Consider the following 23548-nt stretch of genomic DNA (forward strand, 5'->3'; position numbering starts at 1 on the left):
CAAACGAATTGCTAGGAAAGGTTTAGAGCCTAGGTGGGAGGGACCATATGAGATACTCTTAACAGCAGATACAAGTGTTTGCCTTAAAGGGAAGGGTGTAGGGACAGATAGATGGTATCATTGGTCACAAGTTAAACCTTGTCTAGTGAATGAACAAAATGATAATGACGGCTTATGGCCTGAAATTGAGCAATGTTCATCCATTAGCTTTAAAGATTGGGAACAAAGGAGTGATGTTTAATTATTTTTCTGCTTCCATTTCAGGGATCATTCCCATTGACATTGCTTAGAGATGGTTGCAAGTTATTCTCGATACACAACGATGATGGTATGCTTGTTTTTAATTTTACTTGGTATGTACCAAGGAAGCCAAGCCTTATAGACTCCTCGAGTTCAAGGAATCACTGGAAATGCAACTCTGAAATCTGGCCAACATTTTACTCTACCCTTTATTTCCAAATGGGGATTATGGGATTGGGTGCCAAGCAATGATAAAGATCTTTCTAAATATCGTAAGGACATCTATGGTGGATGTAACTATCATCATCAATGTTACAAAAGCAGAGTAATCTGGCCAGTGAAAGACGGAGGATATTCTAGTAGTGGTCTAAGACGAGAAATTTGTTCAAGAGAACAATGTGAAATTGTGGGGTTAGACCTCATAACTTCTACTAATGTGGAAATTAACTTCATTTTGAATCGTACTCACATGCTTACAATATGGGACTCATTGGCTCTAGGGTGTATTTATCCCATAGTGTTGCCATGTGAGGGATTCCTAAGGGATACTGCCTCGAAAACGACAAGATTTAAAGGAAATTATGTAAGAGTATGGTATTCAGAAGATGAGAATGAATATTGTGAGACTGAACTAGAAACTGGAGAAATTGGACGGTGTTTTTATCTTTCTGGGGAAAAGACAAACAAAGCTAAAACATGCCCAACTACAACTATTGCGCCAGCCCATGGTATCTTGTTAGCAAAAGAAACCAAAACCTTGATAAATTAAGCCCATATGGTGCGACAACGTATCAATTATAATTTGATATCCCTTCTTACCGTTTATGATCAGTCATGTTGTGGAAATTTCACACAAATAAGGAAATGGTTGGAAAAAGAAGTAAAATATTATACCTCTAAAGATCCATTAAATAGTCAGAATCGTAAACCTCGGAGTATATGGGGAGACATAGCGGGGGTATTTGGTTCTGTCAATTCAATAAGTAATACTGCTCAAATTAATCAATTAAGTGAATACACTCAGCAGGTGGGGAAAATGACAGGAAAAGGCTCTTAAAGGGTTCTTTACATATTATAGCAGCGGGTCAGCATCTTAACAATGCAGCGAAGGAATTGGCAGATGCATTAGTAAAATCATCTAATTTCGAGACACATCGTGCAGCGTGTTTATTTTTAGCACAGAATTTAAAGGATCAAATGGTAGAGGATGTTCAAGTTATTCGAATGGGTCAAATTCCTGAACAAATTGTGGAATCTTTGTTAGTGGTGTTCGGTAATCAACTTAATTTGACTTCTGCTAAACATATTCCATTAGTCAAAATTGCTATCGATGAAGATTCTTTGTCAGGTTCTGGAACAGTACCTTTATTTATGGTATGGCCTCAATATGGAAAGCACAATATAATGACAGTTAGACAATTGCAATCAATGGGTGTTAGACAAGGAGATTCGGTGATTAGATTAGGGAGAAATGGATATTGGGCTGAAGGTGAAACACCAATGATTTCTACTACAGACTGTTGTGTTGAGGAACATGAGTGGGTAATTTGCTCGTGTTCTACAATGTTAAGTCTATCCCTTAATGGATCTGCAGTTTGGGAGGTAGTTCCTTTAAATCAAGCTACAGGTGCATGGCAGGTGTCAGAAGCACAGTGGTGTATATTACATGATGAATAAGTGAGAATATGATATACGGAGGAAAGTTGTGTCCAATTCCTCCCGATCCATTTTGCGTAGAGATTCACTATCTTCTTCAATTGGGTGGAATTCATATTCCACATGTGCAATTGCTGCAAGTAGAACTGCAGTGGTGGAATAATGATTTAGTAGAGGAAAGGAATTATGAACTCTTTGAAATGGTTAAAAGAGTTAAGGAAAGTGTTAAAGCAGCTCAAGAGGAGGGAATTCAAGCAATGGGTCATGTTATCGTAGCAAATGTAGTAGCTAAATTGATGTCTGAGAAAAAATTAGCACAAATTCCAGGGAATTTATCATGGTCGGAATGGATAGTTTTGATTATGGTTGGAGTTTTTGTGTTCCTGTTAGTAATACAACTCATAAAATGTGTTACTAGAAGGAAAAGTACCAAACCTGTCAGATTGGTTATTTCTAACCATAAGGATAAAACCGAGAATAGGAAATACAGAGTAAAATAGGAGATTTTATACACTACACAATCTCACAAACAATCAACACCTGCTTACTGATTCACCCCCCCAAGGGATAGGAATTCTTTAAAATCAACGTTTATGTTAGTTTGTTATTTTGGCCAGGAACTGGAGGAGTTCAGGTACCGAACGAGTCCAGGCACTGGTGAAAAATGTATTAGTTTTTACTTTCTTAGAAGATTGGGGTTCATATTAAATGCATACACATAGTTAAGCGACACATAGTATGCGGGAACATAACATGGGTTTGGGTTCATTGTTTTGTTTCTTTGTTTTGTTTTATTCCTTTCTGTTTCTATTCTTCTGCCCTTGTGTTTATTTCTTCGTCTGCTATTCTTCTTTCTCACTATCACTTCAATAGGTTGGCCACCTGCAGGTGATGGTGTGGAACGGACGGCCGTAGTTCCAGAAGGAGGTAGATTGTAGATTAAATTTTACTATTAAATGTTTTTTATTATTAGTAGTATTCATAATCAGTTAATATTATGCATTTGTATTATTATACTTTATTAATACTCACTATCATTTGTTTTAATCATTATTATTTAGTGTGCATTTGTATTATTATTATTTACTAATATTCATTATCATTTGTGTTGTATCATTCATAATTATTATTATTTGTATTGCATTATTATTTAGTCAGAGTAAGTCTGAGCACATGAAGTGTGAGAGACATGGAGAGGAGATAATTTTGAACACAGGAATATCTAGCATAAGTTTTCCAATTATGCACATGTGACTGAAGTTCCCCTTCAAGGGAACTCGAACTGCGTCATCGTGACGACACTTTGGGGAACGCCTCTCGCGTAAAGCGTCTGAAGAAACAGTAGAATCAGCCCAATCCTATTGGTGTTGCGTGATGACGTAGTATGTGACGGCATACCCGGAATATACAAAGAGACGTCTGAACACAACAGAGATAGCTTTTTTGCTCTTCAGCGTTAGCGCTCTGTTTTATCAGTCTAAGAGTATTTGGTGTTGTTGTCTACCAACGTTGTTTTCACAAGCATTCAGGGCTCGCGAACTCCGTGGCTGGTCCCGTGCTGTTGAGGCAGCACGGTTGATCTATCATGGACTTGCAGATGGGTCTGTCAAGGGAACTTGAGAGTGCTGAGGCATCTTCTCCTTCCCAGTGACAGCTCCATTGTTCTCCTTCCCCGTGTGGAAGCCCGCACTGCGGCTTCTTCCCCCGGGGTGGAGGACCCGATTCGTGAGCTGGCTAATTCTGAGGAATTAGATGGGCTCCATATCGAGGCACGCCTTTCCTAATGCAGATTGAATCTCGCGTTGCCGAGGCGGCGCATAGGTTTGGGTCTGCTATTAGAGTGAACGTGACACGGTGAGAAGGCATGTGATACTGTGGGTGCGAGGCATGCAGTCAGCTCCTGAGGGGGCGGGCTGCTTTCATTGAGAAATATCTTGACGCGTACTGCCGTGCGCCTTTCGGGTGTGTCAGCCTCGCGCCTGTTTGGCTTTCTTCTCGAGGGATGAAAGCCAATTGTATTATAACGGCTTGAACCACGTGGCTGAGGCAACGTGTGGTTTACAAGTCCGTTTAAATACAAAGCCCTGTCGAGCTGCTCCCTTAGATGAGGCCCCTGCTGGCCAGCCCCCTCTCCCGGGTAGGATTGAGGTCGCCTCCCCTGTGAAGCTTTTGGGAATCGATGTTGTGCTCCCGCCGTCTTGTACGCTTCGGGCCACATCGTTTCTCAGCGCACCCGCGCTGCACCAGCCGCCTCTAGCAAGACCTGCGGTGGTCCAGCAAACGCATACGCACACCGAAAATCTTCCTCGATTTCGCCCTGCCGGTTAGCCATTTCAGGGGGTCGGGGAGGAGGCTCGGTTGACACCCGAGGCCGGCTACGAGAGGCTGGTTCCCTTAGCAGATTATTTTGGCGCATGGTTATGCCTCCGAATATATCTGCATGGGCCCTGCGTACTGTAGAACGGGGTTACAGGCCGCGGTTCAGTTCCCTCCCCCGAAGTTCAACGGGGTGGTCTGGACTGTGGTCGGCCCGGAGCAGGTGCGGGTTATGGAACAGGAAGTACACTCTCTGTTGGTTAAGGAGGCTTTGGACGTATTCCTACGCCAGTCAGGGAGTCCGGGTTCTACAGCCGGCACTTCATAGTTCCTAAGAAGGATGGCCAGTTGCGTCCAACTTTAGATCGGAGGTACTTGGATCGTTCTCTGAGGAGATTCAGATTCAAGATGCTTGAGTGTCGTGATTCAGATCCAGTCTGAGGACTGGTCTGTCACGGTGGATCTAAAGAGGACGCATACTTCCATGTATCCATCCTTTTGTCACAGGGGATTCCTGAGGTTCGCTTTCGAGGGATTAAGCGTATCATTTTCGGGTTCCTCCATTCGGCCTGGCTTTTTCCCTCGCGAGTAGCAGCAGTTCGGCATTGAGATGTCATCCTTGGCTGCTCTCGGTGCGTGGTGTTGAGACTCTACATGCAGTAGCGTGTTGACGCCTTCTCAGAGAACCGTGTTTTCCTCGAGGGGAAATCAACTGCCTGGAAATGCTGGCGGTCTACAAGGCTCTGAGGAGCTTTCTTCCAGACCTCCCCGGCCACCATGTCCTGAGGCGTCCCACTGCCCACTGTGGTTCTCCCTTGCCCATCCGGCCCCGCTGCGTCTGTACGCTTTTCCCCGATCGCTCTGCTCCTGGGAGTTCTGGAGCGTGTCCGCAGGGAGGGCATCAGCCTTCTCTTAGTAACACCCCGGTGTCCCACTCGAGTATGGTTCTCCGACATCATCTACCTGCTGGACGGTCCCCCTTGGCAGGTTCCTCTGAGGAGTCTCAGGCCAGGGGCACGATATTCTACCCCCGGCCAGAGGTGTGGGATCTCTGGGTCTGGCCCCTGAGGGGGCCCAGTACCTAGGAGAAGGCCTGTCGGCGAGTGTCGTAGAGACCCTACTCAGTTCCAGAGCTCCTTCCACGAGGAGGTTGTACAGCCTGAAGTGGAATGTATTTTCCACTTGGTGTAGAGAGCAGGAGGTGAACCCAGTTATCTGCCCAGTGGCTTCAGTGCTGGAGTTCCTTCAAGACCGCTTCTCCGCCAGTCTTTCCCCGTCCACACTTAAGGTGTATGTGGCTGCCATTGGGGCTTTCCACGCACCTTTAAGTGATGGGCCGTTGGGAAGGCACCATCTGGTTATACGATTCCTCCGTGGGGCTCGGAGGATGAGGCCTGCGGCTCATTCCAGGGTTCCAACCTGGGACCTGGCAGTGGTACTCGAGGGTTTGGCTGAGGCCCTCTTTGAGCCGCTGGAGTCGGCTGAGGCGAGAATACTGACCTTCAAGGTGGCCTTTCTCCTTGCCATCACTTCTCTGAGGAGAGTGGTGGACCTCCAGGCCTTGGCTATCACGCCAACTTGCCTGGAGTTTGCCCCTGGCATGGTTAAGGCCATCTTGCATCCCAGTCAGGGCTACGTGCCCAAAATGCCATCTAATGTGGCACAGTCAGTGGTTCTCCAGGCATTCCATCCTCCACCTCACGTGACGGCAGAAGAGAGCAGACTTCACCTCCTCTGCCCCGTGCGGGCATTGAGGATTTACTTGGAGAAGTCTGCTCAGTGGAGAAGGTCAGACCAGTTGTTGGTGTGTTTTGGTTCACCCAAGAAAGGGCTGCCTGCGTCAAAGCAGACAATCAGTAACTGGATTGTCCAGGCTATAGCCACGGCTTATCAGGTGCGCAATTTGCTCTATGCAAGAGATCTGCGAGGCGGCTGGGTGGGCCACCCCGCACACCTTCATTCGATACTACAGTTTGCATCTCCCTGAGACGCCTCGCGCTAGAGTGCTCGCCCCCTAGTTGTGCCTGAGTCCAGCTTCACACTGGGTGGGTATGATTGGTGCGGCCTAAGTTGGTACTCGTTCCCCAAAGTGTCGCCACGATTACGCAGTTCGAGTTCCCTCGAAGGGGAACGTCTCGGGTTATGACTTTAACCCTTGTTCCCCGAGAAGGGAACGAGACACTGCGTCTCGTGTCCACCCAATCATCAGAGCACTCGCTTCATCGCAAAGAACGCTATCTCTGTTGTGTTCAGACGTCTCTTTGTATCTTCCGGGTATGCCGTCACATACTACGTCATCACGCAACACCAATAGGATTGGGCTGATTCTACTGTTTCTTCAGACGCTTTATGCGAGGGGCGTCCCCCAAAGTGTCGTCACGATGACGCAGTGTCTCGTTCCCTTCTCGGGGAACAAGGGTTATAGTCATAACCTGAGACGTTTTCTGTAAGGAAGTATTGTTGTTGTTTTCCTACCAATGCATATGACATGTCACAAGTTCTCTTTAAGACACATTTTGAACAATGAACAAGTTTCTCTATGCATATGTTCATGGGTATATTGTGCCACGTGAAAGCACGAGGTATAGCGTAAACAACCTGTTTTTCTGGTAAACAATTATTTCACTGTTTAAGCAACCTATAAATCCAACTGGGTGTCCAGGAAGACAGAGAAAAGCTGGAATGAAGACCATCTCTCAGAAAATTGTCTTTCTCTCCTATGTCTGATAAAATAAAATAAAAAGAAATCTCTTGGCAAAATAACTGGTGTCCTGTCCTGTGAATTAAACCACGGGGGAAAAGCTTAATTTTTAAGTCTACAAAAACGTATTGAAGTGTTATTGAACTTATTGAAGACCCCCGTCTTCTGACATTATGCATTTTATGTGTCCTGTTCACTTTTCAACGTAAATGAAATAAAAAAATTACATTATAATATTTAAACTGAAACTAAGTATGTGTTTTAATGGCTACAAGTATAGTAGGCTACAGTAGGCTATAGAGAAATGTCACGTCGGAGCGGGATTTGAGCGCACATCATTTTACCGGTGAGCGGTTCATGAGTGAAGCTCAGCTTTGCTTCACTCACTTTTATTTCCTGTCGCTGTGCAAGCTCGTTTATTGTATATGACTGTGTAAACCTTTTATTGAAAGCTTTAATGTAGGCCACAGTCCATTGCATTACGATTGCAAGAAGAATTAACATTGTGAAAAATGTGATATGCAGTCAAATGCAGTCCTGTTGTGTAGGCTGTTTAAACAAGTGTTCTCACCGATATATTTGTTGTTCTTTCGTGGTTCATAGACTCGATATTGTTTCTTATAAAAATGTGGTGACCATGCAGCAAAAAAACAAACAAAAACCTTTTAAACCGTTTAACTGATAGTATTAATCGGTCAAAATTCTTACTATCGGTTAACGGTTAAACGGTCAATATGAGCATCCCTAAGTCAGCACAATATAACTTTTCTCAGCAATCTTTCTCCAGCTCTCCGTCTTTCTGGTCTACAAGTGCCCACTCCGTCTCTCTCTCTGGCAGTGTGTGCAGACCTCGCTAAACCACGCCCCCTCCGCCACGAAACCTAATACTCATTTCAAATGCAAAGATGTCAGTCAATCACAACAGTGGCCGTTTACACTGAAGTCTCACAGCAGACATGCCCCTTGAAACAGAGCATTCAAGCCAGAGGGCTAATATCAGAATAGAAACATGCCTTTAATTTCTAAATTATGACATTTTAAATTCACGCCATGGGACCTTTAAACCTTTGACAGGTAGTGTATAATAACATCAGTAGATCATGTGTATTTCATTAATGCTTCTCTGTATGATCAGCAGGGGGTGTAAGAGACCACAGATCCTCAATGAGGTCACAGCACTGGAAGGCATGAAGAGTCCCATAAAAAAAAACTCTTATTTATGCTCCTGAGTGATAAATCTGGCAAACTAGTGTCAATGAGCAAATAGACTTTATATGGACGATCCTCCTACACACAAGATGAGAGTTAAATGTTTGGCTACATCATCTGAGCAAATTAAAGGGAACTGAATATGAAAAGTTGTGTCTTCAGGAGGATAATAATAAAAAACAAAAAATCTGAAATTATGTATTTGATGAGTGCTCATCAAACTGATTCAGGGTCAAAATCAGAAAATCGGATCAGTGCTGGAAACCCAATAGTTCCTACAAATACCAGATGAAGTTGTTTGAAGAGGGAAAATAACCCAGACATCAGGCTTTGCTACCAAACTCACCTGGCCCCAAGATTCAAGCCTGACAACTGCAGAACTGTGGTTGATATGAGAGAAAGTTCCTAGACAACCACAATCTCCTCCGTTTCTGATCATCAGGTGACTCAAAGAAATTGTTTTATCTGATCAGTTGAGCTAATGTTGATGAAAATTATGCAAATCAAATAGCCCAGCACTCACATCACATACCAGCATCACTCCGCTGAACTCTGAAGAACCACATTCAGTTGGTCTGGGGCCCGTTTCAATAAGGAGGTTCAACCAACTTTAAACTTGAACTCTGAGTTGACTTACCCTGAGATGGGAAACTCTTGAGTTTTGGGTTTCAGAACAGCTGAATTGAGTTAATTCAATCAACTCTGAGTAGACAGACTTTGAGTAAAGCACGTGCACCACGACTATGAAAAGCCACGGTCAATGGAGCTCCGGAATTATGATTCACCAAGGCAACAGAACCCGACAAAAAGACATCTGCATACTTCCGAGTCAATATGTAAGTTTAATTCTTAATTAGTTTAATTAAAGGGGTGGTAAAACACATTGTTTTGAAGGCTTGATTGTGTTTGTGGGGTGCACTGTAACATGTGTTAATGCTTCGTTTTTTTTTTAAAAATCATTATTTTTCATATATTTGACATTTATTCTACACTGCTCTGTCCCTCCTTGTAAAACGGTCTGATGCTTTCCGGGTTGTATGAAGCCAGTCCCTCAAAAATACGCAATGGGCTCAGATTGGTTAGCTGGCCCAGTGTGTTGTGATTCGCTAACCGCAGTGTACGTTTGTCGGAAACGTCATGCCCCTTACCTTACCGGTAGACTGTGCTTTGGTCAGTATTAGAAACGATGGCGTCAATAAAACCACACCAATCTGAGCCCGAATCAGACCCAGAACATTTTAGTGAAGATGATCGAGCAGAACCTGTTCAGTCCTAATGAATAAAGACTGCGGATCTATAGTGATCACTACTGAATGGCACTGTTACTTTTGTATTTTTAGAACGATTATAGCCAAATATCTGTCGCAAGAACTATTAACCCAAAACACTAAACACTGGCTTTACTATAGTAGCCAAATCACACACAGAACCATGTTTAGCATGCCTGTAGATAAATAATACATAAAAGCTCTAATCAAAGAATCATTTACACTAATGCCAAGTTCGCTGTTGAGATTTTAACGTTAGTGTTTGTAACGATAGGTGTTCGTCGGATAACGTAAAGTATGAATAAGCATTTAACAGACTGGTTTGCAGAACAGCGCTGTCATCTGTTTACTTCCTTGCTACAACCTATTACAGGAAAACACATCGATGAAAAATAAATCAGACTTAAAGGTTGTGGCCCGTAAAACAGCTTCTGTTTGTAAATCCAGCTTTCAGGTCAAGCCGTTGTGCATATCCTGCATTGAACTCGCGAACATTGTGAAAGTTTTCCTCCGTGAAAAACTGCTGCGGGAGGGAGCCCCGCGCGCGTCGTGCATTCACACACTGGCAGTGTTTGTCTTATGCAGCTGACGTTGTGCAAATCTGGTGTTGAACTCGCGAACATTGTGAAAGTTTTCCTCCGTGAAAAACTGCTGCGGGAGGGAGCCCCGCGCGCGTCGTGCATTCACACACTGGCAGTGTTTGTCTTATGCAGCTGACGTTGTGCAAATCCGGTGTTGAACTCGCGAACATTGTGAAAGTTTCCCTCCGTGAGATGTGCTGCGGGAGCCCCGCACGTGCCTGTTCCCTTCTGTCTCATACACACGTGCATATAACATGCTGTATGTTAAACGCTCTGCAACGCACCCCTGTCCCTATGAAGGCTGAACAAAGCAAGTACCCCAGACCTGCAATCCGGATGAATATAACAGCGTTTCCTCAGCATCGCGGCAACAACACTCCAGCCTAACTATACCACAACAGCGCCGCGATACAAAATGGCCTCACCCCCCCTATTTAATATTCTCGGAGGAGGGGTTTATGTAAATATTGAGCCTGGTGATGTCACCAACCCTGGAGGAATGTGTGTAGTCGCCTACTGGCCGTTTGCTGTAGTTCTTAGAAATAGATTTCTTTAAAAGCAAATATCTCCCTTTGCTTTAAACTTTAAACTTTGAACGTTGTAACTTTGCAGATGTTGTTTATGCTAAAGCAGCAACATTACACACTAGCTAAAGTTAGAATAGTGAAATCGTGGTTTACCACCCCTTTAAGTTTAATTTTCATGGTATCCCACAGGCAAAAAAAAAGAATGTGGCAGCAGCTGAAAATTAAGTATAAAAACAATTTAATCAGGTAAAGCTTTAAGCATAAAGGTTCATGGGTGTAGGTTTCTTGACTTTACAAAAATGTGACATATTAAATAAATATAATTCAGTGTCTATTTCAATGTGCTACAGCTTTTCCCACATAGTCTAATGCTCTTTTCACATAACTAAATGTTCTCTGATCTTACCTGTTACATTTATTAATTAGGGTAACGAAATTAACATTTGGCGTCTCAGGCCAGCCAACAGCAAGAAGGCAGAGGCTCGCAAAACACCAGCACCACTGACAGATGAAGAGGAGATGGAGGAAGAACATTAATATGAACGTTTTGGTAGGAAATAAAGATGACCATAAAATTGTGAATAATTTGTGTTCATTTAACAGCTATATCTCGGACTACCCATCCATCTGACATCCTACCATTCCATACAGTAGGCTAATCCGTTTTCAGAAAGTGTGATAATGGGAATATGCATGTCATCAATGTATCCAACCACCGGAAATCCTAAAGGAAATTCTAATTAGGTTACTTCTAGGTTTATCAAGTGAATGTCAGGATCCTGTATAAAAGGACATGCCATTTTTGTCACTTTGACCGTGTCCTCATGATGAAATTATGCGCAATGAATGAATGTACCTGCACTGCAAAAAATGCTTCTTACTTTTTATTTTTGTCTTGTTGTTTCCAGTCAAAATATCTAAAGATTCTTAAATCAAGATGCATTTTCCACATAAGAAAAATTACATAATGACATAAATGTATTATTATGCAAATTATCTGCCAGTGGGGTAAGAAAAATAATCTTGTTTTCGTTCACATTAGGATTATTTTTCTTACCTCATTGGCAAATAATTGTACTTGTTTTAAGTAAAATGTGCTTACTTTAGATTTAAGATTTAATATATATATTTTTTTTAAATATTTGTACTTGAAATAATGTAATAATTGTACAAAATACTCAGTAAGAAATGCATTTGTGCAGCGTGAATGAACGAATTAAAGGGTAACTTCAGTGATTTAGCATTAGGCTTTGTATCAGTAGAAACCCGGTAGTATATTCAAATTATGGTACTTTCCCTCCTAATATCCCCCTGAGACGAAAGAATTATGCTTTTTATTTCTGGAAAAATTCCTCCGATGACGCAAATATCGTCATTTTGCGTCATCGGAGGATTTTTTGGCCAGAGGCTAAAACTACAGCCACTAGATGGAGCTGTTCCGGCATGTTATCAACCCGCCCATAGGTTGAGGGATCTCACGCACAGAATATAAGATACAGATGACAATCATAATAACGGAGCGCAGTGCAGAGTAAAGTGAGTGTTTCAACTTTTCAATTAATTCCTGTGATAGTTTAGCTTCCATATGCGATTTGAAAACGTGCCAGACTGGCGCTTAACGTTACCTCAGCTCTTCGTGATGAAGGAAATCTGACACTGCTGAGGAAATCTGACACTGCTGCGTCTGTGACGTGACTTTCGCTCACTCACACTTTATTGAAAAGACACGTTCAGTTTTTAATGGTAGTTTATTCTCTAACTGAACGAAATGATTGTTTTAATATGAAGTTCAAAACGACGGTGTATGGAGTGGCCTCTTAGGGCAGCGAAGCAAGTGCATTCTGGGAGTTGTTGTCTTTCATCCACATGAGACAAAAATAAATTTTCTGTCTTTTCTCAGTCTAGAAGGCACCAAATTCAAAAACAATTTCACATTTCTACTGCATAAATGACCCAGTTTAAATACAAAACTTAATGCTAAATCACTGAAGTTACCCTTTAAGTATTTAAACACAGCTGACGCTTTAAAAAGGGGGAGGAGTTCGAAAGAAACTCTGGGTTTACCAAAGAAAACCTGCTCCTGACCAGGTTAGGTTCACAGAGTAAGTTACCATGGTAACTGACTCTGAGTATAAGTTACCTCTCTTTCAGAAACGGGCTTGACTTTTCCATGCTTTCTCGGGTTTGACATACCTCCCATTCTGAAACAGAAAACTCAAGAGTTTCCCTCATACTCAGGGTTAACATACTTCACTTACCTCCTTTTTGAAACAGGCCCCTGATATATTTTGGAAGATTCCACAAAAACACAAAAAAAACTTTAGAACTCAAGAGTTTCCCTGATTTCAGGGTTAACATACTTAGAATTTTCACTTAACCTCCTTTTTGAAACAGCCCCTGATGTATTTTGGAAGATTCCCCAAAAAACACAACAAAAACTATAAAGGCTGAGACACACCAAGCTGACAGTCGGTCATCGGTCATCGGTCTGACAGCTCAGTTTTTGCAGTGTTCCAGGTTGTAATCTGCAGTCCTAGTGTTGGTTTCCCGTTTTTCTCTCATGCAGAAGCAGGACGTACATGCTAGTTGGCCATTGGTTCGAAGTTTTTACAATGTGTTCAAGCGCAACTTTTTAACTCAGATGCACACAACACGAGGCGACAACACAGTCTTTGGTGTGTCATGGCCTCAAAGAAGTGACTCTATATTCTACAATAAACTTGACATAAACCTCAATCTGACAGAGCAAGAGCTTTAAGAGTTGATTTAAGAGTTGAGATTGTACTGAATACTGACGCTGTGAGCAGTCACTGCCAATCCAGCCGGGGTAACACTGGCACGATCCATCGAAGGGGTTACATGTGCCATTATTAGTGCAGGTGCAGCTCCACGTGCAGTTCTTGCCAAACCTGCCGCTGAGACACACTGCAGACAGACAGACAGATCAGGACATCAATACAATGGCCCAGTGAGTGAACTAGAAGAACAGATACTGGAAAATGGTAATGGAAAACAGAAAGAACTGAAAAAATAAATGGCGTGCAGAAGACACAATCTCCAACTTTTCAGAGGACTAATACTGCATGTAACGTTATATGACTGCTATTACTGTATATTACTGTAGTAATGAGATGGGCTTTTCTTGCCTTCGTTGCAGAGCGCCCCTTTAAAACCCGGCTGACAGTCACACTGGCCGGTCACATGGTGACAGGGGCCATTGCTGTGGACGCAATGTGGACACGACTGGCTACAGCGGTGGCCAAAGAAACCTGGAGAACAGACTGGGAGGGCGTTGGGGAAACATCAGGAGAACAGAGCAGATGAGAAAATAGACATGTTTGTCATGGGACAGACAAATGAAACAGACACACATGGTGTGTTTGAGCACTCACTGCGCTGACAGCTGGTTCCTCTGAATCCAGGTGCACACTTGCACGCACCCTCGTCTGGTGAGCATGATGCTCCATTCTTACAGTTACAGGAAAGGGAGCAGTTTGGCCCCCAGCGGCCCTCAGCACACATGCTGTCACAGTGAATGCCTGTGAGAAACACACAAACACGCTGACTGGATGTTCCCACAACACACTGAGAGATGTTCATAATCATTTAGATGTTCACACACTCACATAAACACAACATTACTTTGAGAATCCCAAATAACCATCTCTGCTTCATGTCTTTTACAGCATTTAAGGCTCAAGTCCTATGATTTTGTATTGAGAACTATTAGATGTTCATGAGTTCACCTGCCCATCCAGTCTTAATGAGAGATGGTAAACAAATTGGCTTGCTGTCCTGGTCTCGAGCTCTGAGGGATTGGATAGAAAAAGGTAGCTTGGAATAGAGGAATAGATGGGATGGTGGAGGCATGTCAGAAAAGCTGTCACAGGCTCAATGATGACTGCTTATATAGGCTCATGATAATGACTGACAGGTAGTGATGGGAGAATCACAACTTTTTGAAGCTCTGATCTCGCTTTGATCACATCACGATCACGTGTGCCATGGAAGTACGGCGAGAGCGAGACAAGACTGGGTCAAACGCTGCAGTTTCACAATTGTCTGGATTCACAAAAATTTGTTTTTTATAACAGTAAAAACTTTTTTCATGGAACCCTAATTTTACATTGTGTTTTTAGGATTTAGAAACCTAGTTACCTATGTTTTTTATAATAAACAATTATCTAAGGGTTCAGTGTTTGTGAAGTGTCGCATGACTTCAGCCTAAAGGCCTGTTCACACCAAGGAAGATAACTATAAAGTTTTATTAATCATTCTATTTATGAAAATAGGCATGTCCACATCACCACTATAACAATATTGTTGGAATGACTTTCAGAAAAGTTTTTCCTACTGAACGATAAAAACATTGACAGCCAAAAAGAATCCATCCTTTTAAAGCAGCAGACGACAAAACTGAAGCCTGTGCTTATAATAAACACAACAATATTGTGTGGATGCTAATATAGTTATTGTTACAGTTATCTTTCTTGGTGTGAACGGGCCTTAATCCACTGACCATCAGGCTGTGATTAACAAGCTCTGCTGTCAAAGACAAATTATTAAACATCTCTTCCTGTATGTCTATAGCTCAGTCAGTGTGGTGCACAGAGGGTGCAGTAGCTCTGAGGGAGAATGTCATGCCAAAACACAGACAAAAGCTCTTTTGAGAGTGAGTGTGTGTTGCTAGGCGATGAGAGAATGCTGGAGATCATTCTAGTACAGCAGGCCTGAGGAAACACTACTGATAGAATCAGTATGCTGCCAGTGTCGAGCACAACCCAGGGGAATGTGTGGAACAGAGTATATTCTTCATGTGCATTCAACTCTGCTTGTACATCAGCCTTTCAATCAAATAAATCAAAACCTGTAATTTTCTTCTTAAGAATTTTTTTTTTACTTCTTAAGAATTTGTCAAGAATTGCACTAAAAGAACTTTCTTAAGAAGATTTTTGTGAATCCAGCCCCTGGTACTTTGGTCAAGACGTGGGAATTAATTTTTAAAGCTGTATTCAAAATATAAGTTATCGGGAAACTCTCAGGCTGAAATGTTAGCACAATTCAGCACCTGTCCAGCCAGCCAGACAGCGGCAGTGTCCGGTTGAGGGGTGACACCCATCCGCATGACTGCAGTCACAGCGCTCACGACAGTCCAATCCATACGTCCCGTCCTGCACACACCATCATTCCATAAAGGGACACTTCATTCGACAAAAATAGTGATTTTGCACATTAATTTTTCAATAAACATTTGAATGAATTGTATATGAGAGTGCAGTTTAAAATAATTATTGTGAAATCTTTGGCATGTCTGTGCTAAACATTACCATCATTGATTTGTGCTATTCAGCAGACTGAAGGAATGATGCCTTGAGGGTGAAGGCCAAAAATATGGAAATTAATTGAGAGGTACTATATACACTATACTGTATTGCCAAAAGTTTTGGAACGCCTGCCTTTACATGCACATGAACTTTAAATGACATTGCATTCTTAATCCGTAGGGTTTATATAACAGCTAGAACAGTCTATAACAGCTTCAACTCTTCTGGGAAGGCTTTCCACAAGGTTTAGGAGTGTGTTTATGGGAATTTTTGACCACTCTTCTAGATGCGCATTTGTGAGGTCAGGCACTGATATTGGACGAGAAGGCCTGTCTCGCAGTCTCCGCTCTAATTCATCCCAAAGGTGTTCTATCGGGTTGAGGTCAGGACTCTGTGCAGGCAAGTCAAGTTCCTCCACACCAAACTCGCTCATCCATGTCTTTCAGTATTATTATAATAATTAATGCACCAGAATATAAGAAGGAAACATAAAAGGACTGACAACAGGCTTTGAACTCGATATCATTTTAAGATAGTACAGGTTTTACATTTTTCTTTGAATAGAGCTTTGATCAAAATGTTGATGATGTTACTGATGAACTGACCTGACAGTGCTGATCACATCTGTCTCCTCTCCAGCCTGGAGTACACGTGCACCTCCCATCCAGAGCGTCACACGCACCTCCATTACTGCACACACATGTCAGGTTACAGCCCAGACCCCACGAGCCACTGGGGCAGTTAATCGAGCAGTCCACCCCATGCCACCCTGAAACAACAGCAAGGATGTTGAAAATGATAAAAGCACTTAAACACTGCAAGAACTAAGACACATGAACGAAACGCAGACATACAATATTCACAAAACTTGACAGTGTTGGGAGTAAAGAGTTACCATGTAATCAGATTACCTGAAAGTAATGAGTAAAGTGTGCTATCTTTTTGTGCTACCTTTATACCTCTGGTAACAGGAAACAAACACATTTAGAGTCTTTCTTAGAAGAATACATTCGAAAATGTGGTCACATGGGCCATCGCGGTGAAAGAGGTCTAAAGAGTACCTGAAAACCATACTTGAGTAAAAGCAGAGACACCTTTCTGTGAAAATTACCAATTACAGATCCCCAGTTCCAATACCACTTGAGTAAAAGTTTTAAAGTATCAACGGCCATATTCACAAAACTTTTTTTATCTTAACACTAAGAGTTCTCTTAAATAGCAGTAAAAGTTCTAAGTGAAAGGGCGGGATTGGCCACAGAGATTGGCTGATGGGGGAGGGGTCTCTGTCAGTGATTTAATCATATAAATATTGTAGAACGAGGTATCATGTTGCCATATTCAAATAAAGGTTTTAAAATGTAGGCTAAGTGTCACTAATTTAAAAACTATAGGTAATATAGGTATATGTAATAGGACATTATTTTATTTTTATTTATTTATTTATAAAATATTTTTAATTATGTTTTATTATGAAAGGAAAGTGAATAGACAGGAAGCGAAGTGGAAGAGAGAAAGTGGAGTGGGAAACTTGACCACAATGTTTTATTCTCCATCATTCAATGCAATTTGATAGTACATAAATTAACCTTTATGTTATGTCATCGCAAATTAAAATCGATAAATCAAAATATTTATTGCATTTATAAGGGGAGAAGGCTCAGAACCCAAGGCTCTATTGCCTTTTGCCTCAATGGTGCACACTATAGTGTCTTTTGGTGGATTGCTGGGGTGGATTGCCAGCAAAAGCCATTTTAGGATTGTTTGTGATTTGGTCTTAGTGATTTAGGAGTCCTCTTGACTACCCCTAACTTTTCACAGATTTAAGAGCTGGTTTGTGAAATACTCTAAAATTAGGTATGACACACCCATTATTTTTAAGAGTTTCTCCTAAAAAAAAGTCACACAGTCCATGAGGGACAGGTCATGACACTGCTAATCCATGAGGTAATTACAGTTTTTCGGGCAAGAAATCCAAACATTCGCCAGTCATTTATCGACATGGCTCATCGTTTGAAACGTGTTTGTAATAGCCTAACTTTACATGGCCGCTCTCTAAATGTGCGATATTATTAGGCGCATATCCAAGTGTCAATGTGGAGTGGAAGTTAAATTAGTACCACTTTTACTGCATGATATTTCTCTCCACGCATCCACTGTACTGCGGAGATGACGAGTCAGTGTCATCAACCTCATCATTGCTGTCGACACTGACTTTCTAGACTAGAAAACACTAGTCTATTAAAGGGGGGGGGGGATCACTCAGTTTCAGTCATGTCAATCTTGAGTGCCTATAAAGTAGTATTGCATCCTTCATATCTCCGAAAAGTCTTTAGTTTTATTATATTTATAAAATAAAGATAGGCTGTACAGAGTCTTTCCAAAAAACGACGACTACAGCAGGATGTCTCAATGGTATGTACTGTAACTATAACTTATATACTTGCTTAGAGTAGGGTGACCAAACGTCCTGTTTTCCCAGGACATGTCCTGTTTTCAAGTCCTGTCCTGGCCCTAATATAACAATTTCCATCCTTACAGACGAGGCATACTTTAAATGTATTGAAATGAATAAAGACTCTTTGAGTAAACTTCGAGTATCATTTGAGTATCATTGCCGGACCGAGTGTCCTGGTTTTCGGTAATAAAAATATGGTCACCCTAGCTTTGAGTTTTGTCATGCGCGATTTTTGCAACATTTGTGTGTGTTTACTCGTGGTTTATGAGGACATAATTTGGTTTATGGACTATTGTATGCAATTTAATGTTAGCAGTAGCAAGCAGAACGGTTTTGCACGTCAGACTAGTGTGTGTTTACATAGAAAAACAATGGAATAGTAGCGCATTTGAGTCGATAGCTAACAACACAAAGACATTTGAAGCAGTTTTACTCACCACTTGCTTCAAAACACACAAGTCACGATGCAAACCTTAATCGCTGGAACCGCTCCATCTTTCAGTGTTAGAGGAGCTACAAATCCGGAGTTGAACTGGGGCTTGTTCATATATTCAGGGAACAAACAAAAACACTTGCACAACTCCATTGCTGCTCCGGAAAAACAAACTCCATCCACTGTCCCATTTACGCTGGGATCTTTGGGAAGCTGTGCAGGGTTGTCTTGCCCTGACAACTAAAAATACACATCTTTGGTGACATTGTTGATTTTGTGAAGTCCGATGACTTCCCTAAAGCCGAGCACAGCGTGTTAATGGGCCTGCATTTGCTCTCTCGCTCTAGCCGCGCGCCCTTCCGGGAGAAGAGCCGTATGGCCCGTACAAGGACATTCCGCCCTTGTTGACGTCACTTTGGCCCATACTCAAAAAAAACGCCTTCGTTACGACTGTAACCTCGGTTCCCTGAAGAGGGAATGAGCGTTGCATCGAATGACGCTATGGGAACGCTTGCGTGATGAAGTCATGAAGCACATGTGAAATCAGTCCAATAGTGTGAGGGAACGTCAGAGGCGGATGACGTCATGAACCAGGAAGTATAAAGCCTGCCAAAACAAAGCCGCGCTAGCTTCGAAGTCTGAAGTAGTCGCTTTGACAGGCATGTAGGAGATATGGCAGGACGATGCAATGCTCGTTCCCTCTTCAGGGAACCGAGGTTACAGTCGTAACCGAGGCATTCCCTTTCAAGGGAACTCCCGTTGCATCGAATGGCGCTATGGGAACATCAATACCAACACCACCATAGCGAGACGTGCCTGTCCAGTGTGAAAAAGCAGCACTAGGACAACAAAACCCCAGACCCTGGTGTAGAGTCCAGGTCCAAAGAGTGTAACCTAACAAATGTATGCGGTGAGGACCAACCCGCTGCATCACAAACGTCCTGCAGAGCCACTCCTGAAATAAGGGCCTTAGAGCCCGCCATACTAAGACTAAGCCCGCCATACATACTACCGACTAAGCCATTGAGATAGTCTCAACCACCCACTTGCTCATTCTTTGCTTAGAAGCATCTAAAGCCCTAACAGGGCAAAGCAAATTATTTTTCTCCTGGTCCAGATTGAGGAAAGGTGGAGGACAGAAGGCATGAAGAACAATCGATCTAGCTATGTTAGTAGGGACCTTAGGAATATAACCTGGCCTAGGATGAAGGAAGGCCTTGACCATGCCAGGTGCAAACTCCAAGCACGAGGGTGCAACTGAAAGAGCCTGAAGATCTCCTATCCTTTTAAGAGATGAAATAGAGAGGAGGACCAAAGCCTTAAGAGTTACAAACTTGGCCTGAACCTCCTCCAAAGGCACAAAGGGAGCCTGGAGGACCGTGGCCAGGTCCCACGTCGGCACCCAGGTGCAAACTACAGGCCTCAGTCTTAGAGTACCACGGAGGAAACAAGACACCAATGGATCTTTACCCACAGATAACCCACCCAGAAGAGTGTGGTAAGCACCAATGGCCACCACATACACCTTCAAGGTGGAGGGGGATAGACCTGCATTAAACCGTTCCTGCAGGAACTCCAGCACTGTACCGACCGGGCAGTTAACCCCTAGGAGTCTGAGCTGTTTTGGGGCCCTTTAGAAGTTTTGACATGCTCTGACATTTGTGCATTTTTCAGTTGCTTATAAACACATTAATGCCAAATGTGTAATTACACTGTATTCAGCACAAACTGGGCTACCATAATATGTGAGCAACATGTATGTACATGCTTGTATTTTTGAGAGAATAACGTTTATGCATAATTTTTGAAAAAACTAAACAATTAATTTTTAAATTAAGGCTTCAAAACACACAATAGATATGTGTACACGAGCCCTTTGATTATTGGGTGTTTTTGTTTAGAGTTTTTGCTTTAAACTGATGTGAGAATCATTGAGCCTACTCATTCACATAAAACAATATATTCATTTACATTTTGTAAAACACTTTTTCTTTACTCAGGCCTTATGTGAGTAGGCGTGAATGAGCCATGAATAATAATGTGATCACTCCTGAGAAACAAAGACCTGCATAATAATGAGCTGCATAATAAATGAGCTTTAGGTAGGCCTACTAGATTTTAGGTTTACTAGATAAGTACAGTAACAGAAAGAAAAAAAAAAGGTTTCTGGGGGAAAAATCTAAATGTTTTTTACTTAAAGTTTTTACTTAAAGCAAGCTAAATTATCAGCCAAAAAAGAAACAAGATTTCAATCAGAAATGTTTTTGAAAGAAGAGCTAAAAAACAGTAATATTGTGACACTGAACATTGGCTCACTCATTTCAATGGCAAATATTTTCTGAATCATTTGTAAACGATCAAATACACACAATACTCAAATATCATTTCGAGCTTCAGTCAGAAACACGTGCAATGCATGAGCGAGCGCTAAGGCTATTGTCTGCTATATTGGTATCAAATATACTAATATATTTATTATACCAGTCTGTTATATTATATCAAATATATTAAAAACATTGATTAAAATTAAGATACAATTTATACAAAACGAAATTCAGTTTAAAGAAAGCAATTAACTTTCTAAAAAAAAAACAACAACAACATAGGGTATAATATTTGAACAACAATATGAAGCAAAATTCCTTTTAAAAACATTGATTAAAATTAAGATACAATTTATACAAAACTAAATTCACTGTAAAAAAGGCAATTGATACTCAAATATCATTTCCATCTTAAGTTCATTTATGAGACGCGTGCAATGCAGCGCTAAGGTTATTGTCTGTTATATTGACTTCTTATAAAATAAGAAGCAACTATATTAAAAACATTGATTAAAATGAATATATAATTTATACAAAATGAAAACAGGCAAAATAAATCTTGTCTAAACAGTCTTGCCATGTTTCATTAGGATTTATATTTAAACAGTCTTTTTGCGTTTCATATTCACAGATGATAACTGAATAAACTTACCACAATGAGCTCTGAATCAGCTTTCCGTGAGGAGAATTATTCCAGGATTATTACTCAAAGCGATGTATCAGAACCATAGCTTCACTAGTTGTGTTTGCATGCGTTGATGTGTGTGTGGGCGTCGACGCAGGGATTGCCTGTATTTGAATCTGAATGAGCGTGCGGTCCGTGGGCTTGGCCGCATTAGCGGATAATGAGTCAGTAATGAGTTGACTGATATCTCCCACTTTTCACACAGATTACATAAACACAGAATATTTGTTTTCGTTTTGATTTACATGATTTAAAACCTGACATTTCAACGTTTCTTAAGACATACGTCTCATGTTTGTGAGACAAGTATTCACTAAGCTACAGGTCATTTTCTGAAGAGAATCAGATTAGACATCATTGAGAGAGAGGCTGAAGATCGCGAATCATGTTTGTTACCCTTATTTTGCAAAAAGCACAACAATTTGTTTTTATTGTGACTGTACACAAAAAAAATAGAAACTTAACAGAATATAATGATGTATAACACTTACATGAATAATAAAAGAGTTATTTGAGTCTCTTTGGCACTGATAAGAAAAAAAGAGAGCCGATCGCGCCGGCGTGACCGCCGACTCGAGGGGGTTAACTGGGTTCTGGTGACAGTTACTACACTAAGAAGTGAACACTGTCCATTTCAGAGCGTAAAGCTTCCTCGTGGATGGAGCTCTGGAGTGAAGAATGGTCTCCACAACCTCTGTTGAGAGACCCAACCTCATGAGCTGGGCCCCCTCAGAGGCCAAGCCCACAGGTTCCATAGTTCTGGACGGGGTTGGAAAATTGACCCCTCTGCTTGGGACAGAAGGTCCCTCCTGACCGGCAACTGAAGTGGATGCCCGTCGAGGAGAGACACTGTATTGGGAAACCGTACCCTGCCCGGCCAACGCGGGGCTATCAGAATAAGGCGCACTTGGTCTCTCCGAACTATCTCCAGAACTTCCGGGAGCAGAGCGATCGGGGGAAAAGCATACAGACGCAGCCTCGGCCACGCCTGTACCATAGCATCTACACCCAGTGGAGCTGGATGCGTGAGGGAGAACAAGAGTGGACAGTGAGATGTCTCTCGAGACGCAAACAGATCCACTTGAGCCCGGCCGAATACCCTCCAAATCTGCTCCACCACCTCGGGGTGGAGCCTCCATTCCCCGGGCCTCAGCCCCTGCCTCGACAGGATGTCTGCTCCTATATTCTGAGTTCTAGGGATATAAGCTGCTCTGAGGGAGAGGAACGCCTAGAAAAGTGGTCCTCTGAAGTGGAGAAAGCACACTCTTTTTGGCGTTCAGCCATAACCCCAACTCCTTCATGTGAGCACTACCTGATGCGAATGAGCTAGAATCAACCAATCGTTGATGTAATTCATAATGCAAATCCCCTGCAGACGCATTGGCACCAGGGCTGCATCTACGCATTTCGTGAAAGTGTGAGGTGAAAGTGCTAGACCGAATGGAAGAACTCTGTATTGATATGTTTTCCCCCCGAAAGCAAACCTCAGGAACTCCCTGTGATATGGAAGGATGGAGATGTGGAAATATGCGTCCTTGAGATCTATCATGACAAACCAGTCCTCGGACCTGATCTGTGAAACGATTTGTCTCAAGGTTAACATCTTGAACTTGAGTTGCATGACCGCCTCGTTCAGCACCCGAAGATCTAAAATGGGACGCAGACCCCCATCCTTCTTTGGAAGTGTGAAGTACCGGCTGTAAGTACCCGGCTTCCCTGTCTGAGTGAGGTACATACTCTATGGCCCCTTTCTCTAACAGGGCTTTTACTTCTTGTTCCATTACCAGAACCTGCTCGGGGCCCACCAGCGTGGGTAGGACCCCCATAAA

At 42.3% G+C, this 23548-nt stretch overlaps 1 protein-coding gene across 1 annotated transcript in view; it reads right to left on the bottom strand.

Annotated features, from left to right (window-relative positions):
- megf10 (multiple EGF-like-domains 10) overlaps window positions 1-23548 on the bottom strand; it is a 153563-nt gene that overhangs the window by 31181 nt on the left and 98834 nt on the right. Inside the window, exons 12-16 of the mRNA XM_079804917.1 lie at window positions 16428-16591; window positions 15567-15669; window positions 13891-14037; window positions 13645-13779; window positions 13295-13423 (exon numbers count right to left, since the gene is read on the bottom strand). Coding sequence (XP_079661043.1) covers window positions 13295-13423; window positions 13645-13779; window positions 13891-14037; window positions 15567-15669; window positions 16428-16591 — 678 coding nt within the window. The remainder of the gene's footprint in view (window positions 1-13294; window positions 13424-13644; window positions 13780-13890; window positions 14038-15566; window positions 15670-16427; window positions 16592-23548) is intronic.

The sequence above is a fragment of the Gobio gobio genome, assembly GCF_949357685.1.
Source record: "Gobio gobio genome assembly, chromosome: 22".
Classification (NCBI taxonomy): domain Eukaryota; kingdom Metazoa; phylum Chordata; class Actinopteri; order Cypriniformes; family Gobionidae; genus Gobio; species Gobio gobio.